Here is a 15,336-nt window from a genome sequence, read left to right on the forward strand (position 1 = left end):
GTCAATCCCATTTGGTTCACTTTGGTTGTATCTGATAAGCAGTGAGTTTCTATGCCTTTCAATTTTATGTAGTACTCCCTTCGTCTCAATTTATGTGGCAGTATTCGACTGAATGTAATTTTTTTTTTTTTTTAAAAAAAAAAGAACTTTCTTTGAAACTTATAGACAAAAACAAGTCATAGACATTTGTGTGACTCTAAATCATTTTATTAAAGAGTAAATTGTGAAGTTTAAAGTTAAATTATTTCTGAATAAGAAAGTATGACATTCTTTTTTTTTTTTTTTTTTCAGAAAAAGAAATTATAATTACTATTGTTATTGCTAAACCAAAAACCCTCTTCACATTTTATTCTAACAATCCAAAAATCCAAACTTCTTCCCAAACCCTGCATCTTCCCCTTTTCCTATGCATCGCTCTTCCTTCCAACATACACACACAACACAGAACCAAGAAAACAAGGTACGTACTTAGTTCCTTTTTCTTTTTCCTCTCTATACCTTTTTTTTCTTGCGGTGAATTTTGTTTATATATGTTTTATATGCAAAGAATAGAATGCATACATGCATTGGTTTATAAGGAAAAGGGATTTGCTTTGGTTCCCTTTTATGAATTTTTTTTTCCAATTTTTTGCAGTTTATGAAGGAAGATGGATGATTTTGCTACACGGCAAGCGAGTGTCAAGAGTGTTTTAGCATTCGGAATTTGCACAAAGCTATGCAAAAAGTCACCCTTATTGAAGAATGTAGTCACATATGTGGGAAAATTTTAGCTTTTTTTAGAAGAAGGGTAAACAATGTGCGCGGTGTTACTCAGAAAAATAATCGATGTGTGCAAAAATTGAATCATACATCATTGTTACAAAAGAACAACTCAAAAAATGTCAAAGACAAAGCACGAACAAAATTTATGTTCATAAGGACGTTACAACGGGCCAATTTAGGAAAAAAAAATCCCTCAAAGAATGTCTTATTTAGTGGACTCAAGTGGAAGTGGATTAGCTAGCCCCAAAAAATGTTTCTATTTACACAGAATTGGATGACGACAACAGAGAGTTCTCTGAAGGAAGTTACGGGGGAGAAATTGATATTCAGCCAACAAAGAAAGTGAAATTGGGGAATTTGAAGATGATGAATTTAGTGGTGCAACTGGCGTTACACCAGTTAACAAAGACTGGTCAGAAGAACATGGTCCAAATTTTGCAGATAGATATGAATACCACCAATGAGATTCATGTTCATAAATCGTAATAGACTGGGTATGTACTTTTTCACCTTAAAGCACGTATTTTATACCTAAATCCTCCTTTAATTAAACCATCAGAGAATAACTTATAAGAAGGGTAAACAAAATAAATAGTGTTACCCGGGAAAATAGTCGAAGTGCGCAAAAACAGAATCAGATTTCACTGTTACAAAAATAAACTCCAAACAAATCAAAGGCACGTGCTTTGAAATTTCACGTATTTGTGATGTTTATTGTTTATAAAGATATCTTAAGGGGGTAATTTAGGGATAAGACACTGTTATCCCCCTGAACTTTGGCAAAAGTTGCTACGACACACCTTACCTTTTCAGGGGTCCTATTACCCCCTGAACTTTTTTAAAACGGAATAATTACCACGCTAAGCGCTGACGTGGCAAGAAGAGTGTATTTCACTCTCTTTGGAAGAGTGAGAAGCATAAAATCTGACATGTGTCATTTTTTAATTGGGTACTTCACATTTAATTACACCATATTAATTATCATTAAAGCTTAAAGTTTTTTTATAACTATTTTTTTCTAAATGTGGAAAACTGATTATTTTTTTCTATATATGAAAAAAATCTAGTTTCCAAGATTTAATTTTAAAAAAGGGGTTTTCAACATTTTAAAAAAAATTAGTTTTTCCAAATTTTTATAATAAAATCAGTTTTTTCACATTTTGACAAGAAAAAACACTTTTTCCAGATTTTTTAAAAAATAATCCAAATTTTATTTGAAAAAAATATAAGTGTCCTAAAAAAATGAAATCATGAAAATCTAGATTTTTTAAGACATTTAAAAAAAAAATCTAGTTTTCCATATTTTAAATAATTCAATTTTTTTCATATTTAAAAAAAAATCCATGTTTTAAAATTTGTATTTTTTTTTAAAAAAAAAGGGTTTTAAAAAAATCACATTTTCAGAATTTTTTTAAATATCCATTTTCCTTTTTTTTTTTAAAAGAAAATTAAGTTTTTCAATTTTATATAAAAATTGCCATGTAAGCATGAAGAATTAAAAAAAATAGAAAACAAATAAATATACATGTGGAAGGAGATTGTATGTCACTCTCTCATAAGAGAGCAGATATCCAGTTTCAGGGTGGTAACTATTACGTTTTAAAAATATTCAGGGGATAATAGAATCCCTGAAAAGGTAAGGTGTGTCGTAGCAACTTCGGCCAAAGTTCAGGGAGGTTATAGTGCCTTATCCCTTCAAGTAGTGTATATATACTTTATATCAATATTTATTAGAGCCCGTCTGGATGGGCTTATGGCTTATTTTTGTTGTCTTGGCTTAAAAAAAGTGCTTAAAAACATTTTTTGTTTTACCCAAACACTACAAAAGTACTTAAAAGCTATTTTGACTTAAAAACACTTTAAATAAGCCAATCCAAATAGATTTTTATTCTTGCCAATTATGATACGTATGACAAAAAATATTGCTGACATGGAAATTTGTGATTGGTTGATGTACGCAATAATTCTACTATTTTTTCTATTTCATGTTGTTAAACAGGGTAATTTTAAAAAATTGTCTTATGACCTAATTATCACAATGTTGATGTCTGCCGTAAGGACCCATGAACTTTAAATTATGAATCCGCTTATATCTAGAGTTACCCAATACATGTGCGGATGAGAAATAATGAATACTCAACAAAAATATTTGAATTGTAGGTAAGTTGGACACAACCCTACAAAAAGAAGAGGGTAAACAAAACAAGAAAAGCCCATAGTATAGTATACATAGGTTCTTCACTTTTGAAAGGGTGAATTCTGCTGGTATCATTCACATGGTGTTAAAGCCATGGAAGAAACAGTTGAGTTTCAATATTATCATCATCTAAACAAAACTAATTTTGTCCATATTACTATTACTATTGTTATTGATAAACCAAAAACCCTCTTCACATTTTATTCTAACAATCCAAAAAATTCAAACTTCTTCCCCTTTCTATATAACCCCCTTACTTCCATATACACACAACACAAATCTTCCCCTTTCTATATAACCCCTTACTTCCATATACACACAACACAAAATCAACAATCAAGAAAACAAGGTACGTACCTACTTAATTCTTTTTTTCCTTCTTTATACCTTTTTTTTCTTGCAGTGATTTTTGTATATATATGGTTTACATGCAAAGAATGGAATGTATATATGCATCGGCTTATAAGGAAAAAAGATTTGATTTCATTTTATAATTTTTTTTTTCATACTTTCTTGCAGTTTATGAAGGAAGATGGATGATTTTGCTACACGGCAAGCGAGTCTCAAGAGTGTTTTAACATGCGGAATTTGCAAAAAGCTATGCAAAAAAGTTACCATTATTGAAGAATGTTGTCACAGATGTGGGGAAATTTTAATATTTTTTTTTTCAAACAAAAAATTAATTTAATCTGTTTTGGGTTTCTTCTTTTTATTTCAGTGTCGTTGATAAATCGTTTTTCCTAGTGATTTCATGATCTTGAAGTTTTGGATTTTATTTTTTTGACGTTCTTTCCAATGTTTTTCAATGAAGTTTGTGTCATTTTCAAGGTTTGTATGATCTAGGTCTTTGCATGGACTTTTAATCTAGCACAGCTCACGGTTCTTGATTAAACTCTTTATTTTTTCTTTCTTTGTTTGTTTGTTTTTTTTTTTTTTTTTTTTTTTTTTTCTTCTAGCTATCAAAAGAGGTGAATTTTGCGTGGTTCAACAATTTTTCTTCTTCTTTTTTGCCCTAAATTTCAGATCTATATTAATTCAAAACCGAATCTTCAGCTTGAAAATTCCATGTCATACATGCTAGATATAAAAGCGTTACTTCTCACCACAAGAATTTGTTATCTATCAAAGTTCTATATTTTTATGGGGGGGGGGGGGGGGGGGGGGGTGGGGAATTAAAGTAGATAATTTTGTGGGTAATAATTGAGGGTTTTATGATTTTTTATGAAATCTGATTAATTTATCTATAAATGTTTTACAGTTTGCAAGAAGTGCATAACCAGGAAGATATCAGAAGAGAAATTGCATGTTTGTCCAGTTTGCAACCTGGATCTAGGTGTTGCCCCATTGCAGAAAATTAGGTATCACTTTATGTGACACAATTACTATTCGATTTTTCAGCATTTTAAATATGATGAATTAGTAATTATTGTAATTTATAATATTTTATATAGTTTTCAATAAATAAATTTTATTTCAAAAGCATGAAAATTGTAAGTCCGAATTGAACCAAAAATTAGATGGTTTAACTTTCGTGCTACGAATCGTATCACTTAAGGTGGAACAAATGGAGTTACTATATGCTCCTTCCGTCCCATTTGATGTGAAAGTGTTACTGTTTTGGAAATCAAACAACATAACTTTTATCAAACTTCTTAAAATATTTTGAATCATTCGCTTGACTTGTAGTACTTATTTAAAAAAAAAATTAAATATGTAAACTTATTTTTTTAGAAATTTGAAGAATTTATATCTTAATTATAGTCAAAATTAAGTATTTTAACCTTTGTACTTTGAACATTTTCACATAAATTGGGACAGAGGGAGGAGTATTGATTATACAACCGTATTTATAGAAAATATTTTAAAGTTTCGAGTCGTGATTCATGAGCAGGTTCAGTCATGCTTGCAGGAAAGAACAAAATGCACAGGCGATTCTTCCTATATGCTTACGGTGGAAATAGTAACTCAGTATATGTGTTGGTGAGAAGTAATAGGTATCCGATGAAATAGCCAAGATGCACTGAAACTGATCCAGTCACTCAGTTCAAGTGCCGGTGGGATCAGGATTCATTGTCTTTTGATCTTGGCTTTACCAACTACTTTAATCTTTTCCATTTAATCGTCTAAGAATGAAGAAGATGAAGAAATTAGACACTGAAATGCTAAAATTATTGCCAGTTTGTTCATGGCCTACCTATAAGTATATTTAGTAGAGAAAACAATTAGAGGTGGAGTCAGGATTTTTATTTTGATAGGTTCCAACCTTCAAGCTTTTATTTTGACAAGAACACTTGTGAATGCATATACTGATCATTTGTCATAATGCTTAATTTTACAGGCCTGATCACCAAGTCCAAGAGATCAGAGACATATTCTCAACTAAAAGAAGAGAATACATTGAGCGTGGACTAATCCAAGATAACTCGAAAAAAGGCGAAACCAGAAAGTTAGCTCATGAGGATGGTGATAATAATAAGAGTGCCAACATTCTCATTGATAATCCATTGCCTTCTGCTGCTGCTACAAGTTCAAGGAGAAAGGAGAAATCAATTGCTTCCTTAGTAAATACTACACCTGTTGATGATCAAGTTCCGGTTCAGCAGAACATTTCGGGTACTGGAAGAAGAAGAAGAGGAGGCAAATCGCGAAATGCTAATAATAATGCTCCGCAATTTCAAGATTCATCCAAATTTAACAATGTTGAGGTTAATACTCAGATAAAGGAAGATCATCAGCCAGGAAGTTCATGCATTCCTCTTCTTTCTGGCAAAGCAACTACTAAAAATACACAACAGGTTGGTGAATTATACTTTTTGTTTTAGTCATATGTATACATGTTAGTATTAGGTAGTAACATTATTTTGAATGATCCCATAATACTTTCAACATGTGTCACTGAGAAGTGAACCTTTTGGTCCATTCATATACTTCTAATGAAAGGCATTTGCTAATAATAACTTGAGGAGAATGTAATTACTCCTCCATTCCCAATTTATGTGATGCACTACCAGACTCGAAATTTAAGAAAAAATAAACTTTGAACTTATGGTCTAAGACAAGCTATATGTATTTGTGTGGTTATAAATCAACTCATTAAGGGCCATATGTCTAAAGTTAACGTATTTTGAAATATAAAAGATATCATTCTTTTGTACACAAACTAAAAATGCATCACATAAATCAAGATAGAGGGAGTAACATGGTTGGAATCCAAGCTGGATCTAGGTTGGCTTTTTTAAGTTCAGTTGAAACCATTGTTTATAATTTGAACTGGAACTTGGCATGACTGACGCGTCTCTGTAATTAAGTTCTAAGTATATATTTTGTTGACTGTTGGACCAAGATCCAGAGGCGGAGCTACCCTTGTCCAATGAGAGTCAATTGACAACTCATAGCGAAAAATTACACTATGTAAATAGATTAAATTATCTTAATGTATGTATATATAGTTATGTATTACACCTTGAATTCCCTTGATTTCTCTAAATACTTTGAATTCCCTTGGTCAATAAAAAAAGTGTACTCCCTTGGTCAATAAAAAAAGTGTACTAACTCTTTTCATCACTTGTAGAAGGTTGAGAGTGCTGCTTGTGCTACTGAGTCCTCAAAGAATGATACTATCTCAAAGAAGAACAAAAGTACTGAACCATTGGATGGTATGAATGACCTATGGGAACCATTGAACACATTGGTAACTAATAAAGGTCTCACTTTAGCCAATTCCAACAAATCCAAATCCTCAGAGCCTGTTGCAAACTTCACTCCACTAATCAATTTTAATGACAAAGACGAAGAGAAGGATGAAGATGATGATGGAGACGAGGAGTATGTGCCTTGTCCAAAAACAAGGGAACACAAAGTTAGCAAACAGAACATTGTTCATCAAAAAGAGGAAAAGAAATCAAATGTTGTTCCAGTTGCAGAAGTACCTGCACCATCAAGTAGCAATAATAACAATAACAATAATGACAAAGGAAAAGGGAAAAAGGGACGACGTGGCAGAAAGAAAAAAGAAACAAATAGTATTCCTGTTGCTGGTGGTGGTGGATCATCAAATAATGTGCAACAAGTACGAGTTACTCATGAGGCTGCAGCCACAAGCAGTGGTGCTAGACTGAATGCAAGAGTCCATCCCATTTGGCTCACTTTGGTTGCATCTGATAAGCAGTGAGTTTTCTATGCCTTCAATTTTTCTTTTAAAAATAAGTTAAAAAGTCTTCTTGAGTTTAGTGTTGATATCTTATAAGAAAGTATGACATTCTTATAACTCTTAAATAAGTTCAAGAGAAGTACTTGGTTTAATCTTGACATTCTCTTTTTTTTTGTGTGTGTGTGTGTAATAATTTATACATAATAAGATGATTATTTTTTTGTGGTTGTTGATTCAGAGAATGTCCGTCACCCTTACCACAGATTTCTTCCCGCTACATAAAGATCATGTAAGTTTTTTTATTAGCTTGTGGGTTTCAGTATTAAGATTGATAATAATGTCTAAGTGTTGGTTAAAGCAGTAATACGAAATTAGGAATTGAGATAATTGTGACGGAAATTAACTTAATTCTGTCGAAACGTGAGGGAAGTCATTTTCCTCCTTTTGTGTAATAGAAAGTTTACCTCATACAAAAGATAGTATTCTCTTTTATACTATACGTCTTTTACTTTCCTATGTGTCTCTTAACAACTTCCATGAACATGTTATGCATCTTTTTATGGTTAAATAGGGATGTGAATATGCCTGTTTCCTACATAAAGAAGTATCTTGCACTAAAACTGACTCTCCAGAGAGAAGACGAGGTAACTACTTACAGTGACATCTGATGGTCATTCAAGATTTACTTTATTAGCATCCGCATGACACCTAATTTTTGCAGGTGGAGGTTCGCATGTTGGGCATACCATTGCGTCCCGAGCAGCAACTGCATCAACTAAAAGATATGTGGTTACGTGCAGCACCTAACTCTGAAATTAGAAAGGCAAAAGTTGGAGGTTCTGCTAAAGATTTTGTGATGGTTTTTACATATGCTTGCAAATTATAAACCTCAGCCTCATTGACCATTATTAATATCAGTGTATTAAAAATGTACTATTTCAGTTTCTCCTTTGCTTAAATATTCATTTGATGGGATATTTGCAAGAAGAAAACTTCTTGTTGCATGTTCTTGTTACCGTTATATGCTTTTTGTAAACTCGGATGCTTTTGGTTGCTTGTTTTGCACCCCCTATCTGTTGTTTATTAAGAATTCTGTGTTTTTGTTTAATAGTATATAACTAAACCAAGACTTAGTATACAAAATGTATTTTCATTTTCTCCTAGTATTTGTTAGGTTGCATTTGGTAGATATTGCGCCAGGGATGAATCCACATCATTAGTTACGGTTTTGGAGGAACTTAGTAATTTTTGTCAGACTGTATTGAGTTAAAAAGTTCACTTAGTATGCCCTACTGTAATTTCCAGTTTCCCGTTAAGTTTTTGGGCCAAAGCCATTATACTGAGTCATGTAACAATCTTGAACTTAGTGTGCTCAACTACTCTGCTTGTTTCTAATGGAACAAGAAACCATAACAATAAATGTTATGTAGTTAGATTAAAGCAGAGGTAGCATTTTCTTTTCCTTAATCAAGTATATTGACATGGAGATTTTTCCATTGTCATACCCTTGGGGGCAGGTAGCAGGTAATCCATGCAAGTGTTTCTTCCCACTTGTTCCAACTTTGATGGATAGAGTTAATTAGTCGAAATGCTCGCAAGCTGGCTCGGACACCACTAACACTAAAGAGAGGGATTTGTCCACACTTATGATGGTTGGTGTTCATCGTCTGCAGGGGAATGGTTCTTGAGACGAAGTTTTTGACGATATTGGTTTTTCGCGTTCCCAAAGCTTTTCATGTACTCTACGTCCCCCTTGACAATCTTCCACTTTTTTTTCGAGTCATCTTCAATTAGTCCATGCTCAATGTATTTTCTTCTAATTTTACTCAATAAAATGGAATTAGGAGAGAAAACCATATCGAATTGGCCGTTTTAACTATTTAAAAAACAAAAATAATATTATATTGAACTAAACTAATTCAGAATCGACCAAATATATCATTATCACTAAACTTTATGAGCAAGCGACAAATAAATTAAATGTGGTCCCCCCACGACCGTGATTTACTGGGTCCGCGTAGAATTAATTAGTCGAAGTGCTCGCAAGTTGGCTCGGACACCACAACTAGGGCTTTGTCCACTCTTATGATGGTTGGTGTTCATCTTCTTTAGGGAAATGATTCTTTAGACGGTGTTGTTGAAAATACTGTCTTTTCAAGTTACCAGCGTGCTTTATGGATTCTGTGTCCCCCTTGACCATCGCAATATGCTTCCTGAGATCAGTTATTGCATTCTCCAAATCTATGTCCTTCCGATTTCGAAGCGAAAATCCTTTTCCTTTCCCTTGAAACCTGCTCGTTTATATGAACATATTGTTCATACTGGCATATCTAGTATCAAAATCTTGTGAAACCATGTTGTAGATGTGTTCAAATATAGGAGTAAAAACGATAATTTTACGACAAGTACAAGGCAAGGACAGAGGAGGGCCCCCTAGGGTGCACCTAATGATCAATGCAACGGGTTAAGAACTATAAAGTCGCAGGTTCAAACCCTACAAGAGGCAAAAATACTAAGTAGTTGATTTACTTCCATATGTCGAAGTCCTGGAGGACAGAGTTACCCGGTACTTGTGCTCCATGCTGCTCAAACTCGGGTGCAGGTACCTGATACTAGTGCGGATCTAGAGGTCGGACCCTTTATCACATATGCAAGTTGACCCGAACATCACGATTATTTAAAAAAGGACGACGGAGGGGCAGATCAATGAGGATTGCTATAGTGTTAGAACACATTTCACACCTACCAGTAGTTAGAGATTCAAGAGACATGGATAGTAATTGGTAAATAGGAATACTGTTGCTCCTGTCGGGCTAGGTAAGGAGAAAAAACATTACTATAATTTTATAGAGTTAAAGATTTAGATGAAAAAAGTGAAGTTAATCCATTAGAGTTATATGAAAAAACTGATATTGTCTGGTGTTATGACTAGTGATAGCTCACAGCAGAGCCGGGCTTTTGACAGAGAAAACTTGTCTGTAATCAGAATTCAGAAATATTTGATATAACATCTACGTAAAATGATAAGAAAATTGTACTAACCAGTCGAGTAAATGCAGGTGAACCTCCAAATCATGGATATATGTAAGATTATGCATCTATCTTATGGAAGGAGATATGTTGTGATCCAAAAAGAGCTCCTCACCAACATGCCAGTAACACCAAGGAGAGAAGAATTCTCCAAGTTTTTGAAGTAATCTTGTTGGAACCTGGTCATGTTTGTCTATTACTCTTAAAACCTTCACTCCTAATCCTTCAACCCATTGCTTAAATCTAATATTGCCAACTCTTGGCCCTGAGAATGAGAAGACACATGTAGGGATAACGCGTCCGTCTTCGCGTACATCTATTCCAATCTCTGCAATGTCATAAGCATTTATTATAGCTAAAGCACTTCCCAAGCTGTGTCCTGTTATAGTTATGCTGATTTCCTCATTCGAATATCGATCTATCAGCGTCTTAACTTCATCTAAAACCTGTTCCCTTGATGATAACTTGCATAAGTTGCACTGATCGTCTTTTCTCGTGTATACGTTTAAGAATCCAGCTTCTATTCTGATTGTTGGATCACGGCTAGGCATGTTGTAATCTCTATCTGGTCTTTGGAAGTCCATGAGATCTGCTATCTCCTCAACATCTTTCATGTTTTACGCCAAACAATCGTTATGTCTCGTCGACCTAAAGATGCAGAATACTCGTCATTTGATACTGCAACATAGCCAATCCAATTTGCTTGGTGATTCCAATCACTAGGCCAAATTGAATGAGTGAGGCACTTGGGAGTAAATATAGCTGGCTACATCATAGCCCGTGTTTGAACGGCTAGTAATTTTGAAAAACAAACTAGGATCAATCTTACAGTTATGATCCAAATCGTATGCATCGTAACATGCTTGTGCCATATCTCTGTAACGTATTAGCTCTGTTCGTAACAGGGGATCGATAGGATCAAGCATGCCTACCCAATCATTTCGACCATGTATTTATTTCCATTTATTTGCTAATATTGCCTCGGATTCTTTAGCCATGGCAATCTCTTCATCGTCGTGAAATTTGTTTCCTTTGGTCTGGAGCTTTGAAATCAGAAAATGGGAGTCATTCTCGAAGACGACGCATTTGAATGAGTTTCTACTAGTACCTTCTCTGTTTCGTTGCCTAAGGAAAAAGAGTCTAGTACTGTCTGGAATAGCATTTTTGCTTGGTTTTTGTCCATTTAAGAAGAAAGTTATTCTGGAATGGGAGTGGATCATAGTTTTGGGGATTGCGATAACAAGAATGGCAGTTAGTGTTGGGAATAAAATAGACCCGCAAAAATAATATTCACGGTATTAGTGATAAACGCGGAACACTAACTTATGGTTAAATCAAGAATAGAATAGAAGCGAATAATGACACCAAGATTTTACGTGGAAACCCTTCTCGAATAAGGGAAAAACCACGGCAAGAGGAGCAAATTGTACGATATCACTATAGTAAGGAATTTTACACTGTGTAGTCACGAGTATAAATACTTCAAAGACCACTACACACTCAAAAAGAAAAAACACTCTTTTGATTTTTTCCACCTCACTACAATATCCCTCACACTCTATTTTTCTTCGCGAGACTATTTTCTTGGGCTATGGAATACCTTGCTCTCTATAATTTTTTCTCTCTTTTTAAATTGTGTTTAAAGATGATGGAGAGTTTCCTATTTATAGGGATGAAATGTGCCATATTTCATCCTTGCATTTAATTTGGCCGGTGCCAAATTCAACCATTTGCAACTATCTTTGAAAAGAGTTGCAATTTGGCCGGTGCCAAATTCTTCCTTTGCAGATTTTTCCTTATCAAATAATGGGGATGGACCCCACAAATCTCCCCCTCCAGACCCATTCAACTGAAGGAGGCATCTCCGTCTTCTCGTATAGAGTTAATCCGACAAGTTCTTTGGATAACTCGAACTTGTCTGCCGGGAATCACCTTGGTTAACATATGCAGGATTTTCACTCGTGTGAATCTTCTTGACACGGAACAATTAGTTCTCTGCACGATCACGAATCAATGATATTCGATGTCGATGTGCTTTGTTCTCGCATGGTACATGGAGTTCTTACTCAAGTCTATTGCACTCTGACTGTCATAATAGACAACATACTCCATTTGCTGCAATCCAAGTTCTTGAAGGAATCTCTTGAGCTATATCATCTCCTTGCCAGCTTCGAGCCGCAACATACTCCGCCGGCTTGTAGACGGTGCGACACACTTCGCAACCCCCGACCGCCATGACATAGCTCCCCCCGAAAAGTAAACGGACATCCAAGAGTGGATTTTCTATGATCAAGGTCACTCCGGCCATATCGAATCAGTATAGCCCTTCAAAATTGGATTTGATCCTCCAAAACACAAGCATTCATCTCGAGTTCCTCTTAGATACCCGAGTATCCACTTCCAACCTTTCCCAATGCTCTTTCCCCGGATTTTCGAGAAATGCTCTAACAATACCGACCGTATGAGCAATATCTAGTCGAGTGCATACCATTGCATACATCAAACTTCCCGACGAGAGGAATAAGGAATCTTGGCCATTCTCTCTTTTTCCTCTCTTGTTGACACATCTCTTTGCTCGGTTTCGGATGACCGAAGAGGTGTGCTAACCCACTTAGCACTCTTTATATTGAAGCGCTCCGGACACGTTCTATGTACTTTTCTGCGACAAATAAAGCTTCTTTTCATCTTCGAACGAGTAATTCTCATGCCCAAAATCGCTTAGCATGACCCAAGTCTTTCATTGCAAAAGACTTACTCGATTTCTTCAACTTGTCAATCTTGAAAGCATTCCCCGCTACAATCAACATATCATCCACATATAGCGGGGAGGATGATAAAGTCATCATCGAAAATTTTGTGCAAACACACGTGATGCGAAGTCTTCTTATAGCCTTGCTTCCCCATAACAGATTCAAACTTCTTGTACCAATCGTCCGGGGAGCTTGCTTCAATCCATATAGACTCTTCTTAAGTTTGCATACAAGATTTTCTTTTACCTTTTGCCTTGAAGCCCTCGGAAGTTGTTCCATATAGATCTCTCTTCTAAGTCAATGTGAAGAAAAGCACTTCACATCCATCCGCTCAATCTCCAAATCAAGACTAGCAACAAACCAAGAACCGTCCGAATGGAGGACATTTTCACGACAGGAGAAAATATTTCGTCAAAGTCAATACCTTTCCTTTGACCAAATCCCTAACAACCAATCTAGCTTTGTATCCGGGCTTCAAGTCGAGTTCTTCGGCTTTAACTTTGAACACCCACTTGTTCTTCAAAGCTCTCATGCCCTTAGGCAATTTCACCAACTCAAAAGTATGATTCTCATGCAGAGATTTCATCTCATCTTGCATGGCTTCAATCCATTGATCCTTGTGCTCATCTTCCATGGCCTTCTCGCAACATTCAGGTTTTCCCCCATCAATCAGTAATACATACTCATTAGGTGAATAACGGGAAGAAGGAACATCTTTATCTAGCAGAACACTTCTAAGTGGAATATCCGACTCATCCACGACTTCATGAGTAGGAGCATATACCTCATCAATAGCGGCATCGTTATCATCATCAACATCGTCAACGAATATGATTCTGGGCATCACCATCGTCATCGAGCCCACCAACGTCATCAACATTTGTATGAGGGACTTGATTAAGATTAACTAAACCTTCAAAACTTGAAGATTTTATCTTCTCCGCTTTGTTAATATCTTCAATGGTTTGATCCTCCACGAATATAACATCACGACTTCTCACGACCTTCTTCTCAATGATCATATAGCCAGAACCAAACTCATCAAGGCCATAACCAATGAAGATCGCCGCCTTGTCTTGGCGCTAATTTCGACCTCTCATCTTTAGGCACGTACAAAAGCTTTGCAACCAAACACTTTCAGTGGTCATAGGAAACATCCTTTCCATACCAAACTACGTTTGGAACATCACTTTGCAAAGCAACCGCAGGAGGATAGATTAATAACATGTGCGGCGGTCAACAATGCCTCACCCCAAAAGGAATCGGCAACTTTGCTTCAAAAGCAAACATCTAACTCTTTCCATCAAGGTCCCGTTCATCCTCTCGCTAAAACCATTAAGCCGAGAGTCTTAGGAGGAGTCTTCGGTGTACGATACCCGTTGCTTGCGTATTCACAAACGTCCACAATATTCACCACCATTATCGGTAAAATACACTTAGAAACTTCTTTCAGTTTCTCTTTCAACCGAAGCTCGAAACGCTTTAAAGACACCCAACACTTGGTCTTTAGTCTTAAGACGTAGACCCAAAGTTTCCTTGAGCAATCATCAATAAAAGTAGCAAAGTAAAGTGCACCACCGTAGTCCTTGTATTCATTGGACCACATAAATGCGAATGTACTAACTCAAACAACTCTGTCTTTCTTGAAGGAAGATGAGACTTGAAAGAAACTCTATTTTTGTTCTCCTCCAATGATCGTTGCTCACACTTTTCTAATTTAGCACTTTCAAAATTTGACAATAATTTCTTTTTGGCTAGAACATTTAGTCCTTTCTCGCTAATGTGGCTAAGCCTCTTATGCCATAATATTGAAGAGCTATTGCTCTCATGTTGCATTCACCATATCAACACGGGTAGTCCGGGAAGATATACGCCACGACGCTTTTCGCCATGAGCCACAATCTTGGAACCTTTAGTAAGCTTCCACTTTCCAGCACCATTGGTACTGACATTTCTGTTACACCTCGTAGTTTTGTACGTGAAATCTATTAGGCATTAGTTGTCTAAGTGTAGACGTGGAGCACTTCCTAGGATATGGGAGATTGTATGCACCTATCTCATGGTTACGAGGGTTTAAGTTCATATCATGAGCTATGGAAGACTCTAGAACCAAGCAAATCAAAGAAAATAAGTTTGTCGAAAAATTGAAAGAAAAAAAAGTTGCCGAGAATCAAGGATAGAATTTTGGGTCAACTTTGGAGGGTATATCTTCATGCATATTAGGAGTTTTAAGGTGTTTCAAAATCCTAAAAATGAAGTTCGTCGAGTCTAGTTTCAAATCTAACAACCCCACTCATCGATAGGACATCGGAGTAGAGAATTATGGACATCACAATTTAGGCCGACAAGAGCGTAAAACAACACTGCCACAAGAAGTCGCTATATAGTACCGCCGACTTTCGAGCCACTATAAAGGTTAAAACCCCCTTTTTTCCATCCCAAAAACT

General features: G+C 35.7%; 1 protein-coding gene and 1 pseudogene across 3 annotated transcripts; one reads left to right on the plus strand and one right to left on the minus strand.

The window, feature by feature from the left end:
- The first annotated feature begins 3,238 nt into the window (after positions 1-3,238).
- Positions 3,239-8,222, plus strand: LOC132067971 (E3 ubiquitin protein ligase DRIP2-like). Of its 3 annotated transcripts, XM_059461411.1 has the most exons (8): positions 3,239-3,308; positions 3,479-3,600; positions 4,218-4,317; positions 5,298-5,754; positions 6,531-7,126; positions 7,348-7,398; positions 7,681-7,753; positions 7,831-8,217. In XM_059461411.1, the coding sequence occupies exons 2-8, from the start codon at positions 3,492-3,494 to the stop codon at positions 7,993-7,995; spliced, it is 1,551 nt and encodes a 516-aa protein (XP_059317394.1). In that variant the 5' UTR covers positions 3,239-3,308; positions 3,479-3,491; the 3' UTR covers positions 7,996-8,217. The 3 variants fall into 3 exon arrangements, with proteins under 3 accessions (XP_059317394.1, XP_059317411.1, XP_059317402.1); XM_059461419.1 differs by lacking the exon at positions 3,239-3,308 and having other exon boundaries at positions 3,383-3,600; positions 6,534-7,126; positions 7,831-8,219; XM_059461428.1 differs by lacking the exons at positions 3,239-3,308; positions 7,681-7,753 and having other exon boundaries at positions 3,379-3,600; positions 7,831-8,222.
- An 817-nt stretch (positions 8,223-9,039) lies between these two features.
- LOC132061253 (phospholipase A1-Igamma1, chloroplastic-like) lies at positions 9,040-13,739 on the minus strand (annotated as a pseudogene).
- Positions 13,740-15,336: the final 1,597 nt, after the last annotated feature.

This window comes from Lycium ferocissimum, chromosome 1 (genome assembly GCF_029784015.1).
Source record: "Lycium ferocissimum isolate CSIRO_LF1 chromosome 1, AGI_CSIRO_Lferr_CH_V1, whole genome shotgun sequence".
Taxonomy (NCBI): Eukaryota; Viridiplantae; Streptophyta; class Magnoliopsida; order Solanales; family Solanaceae; genus Lycium; species Lycium ferocissimum.

What these genes read in the sequence shown, in the direction of transcription:
- LOC132067971 (XM_059461411.1), top strand. Translation starts at nt 3,492, where the DNA reads ATGGATGATTTTGCTACACGGCAAGCGAGTCTCAAGAGTGTTTTAACA. An exon ending in CTACTAAAAATACACAACAG is followed by an intron (nt 5,755 to 6,530) that starts GTTGGTGAATTA and finishes CATCACTTGTAG; the next exon opens with AAGGTTGAGAGTGCTGCTTG. An exon ending in TCCCGCTACATAAAGATCAT is followed by an intron (nt 7,399 to 7,680) that starts GTAAGTTTTTTT and finishes ATGGTTAAATAG; the next exon opens with GGATGTGAATATGCCTGTTT.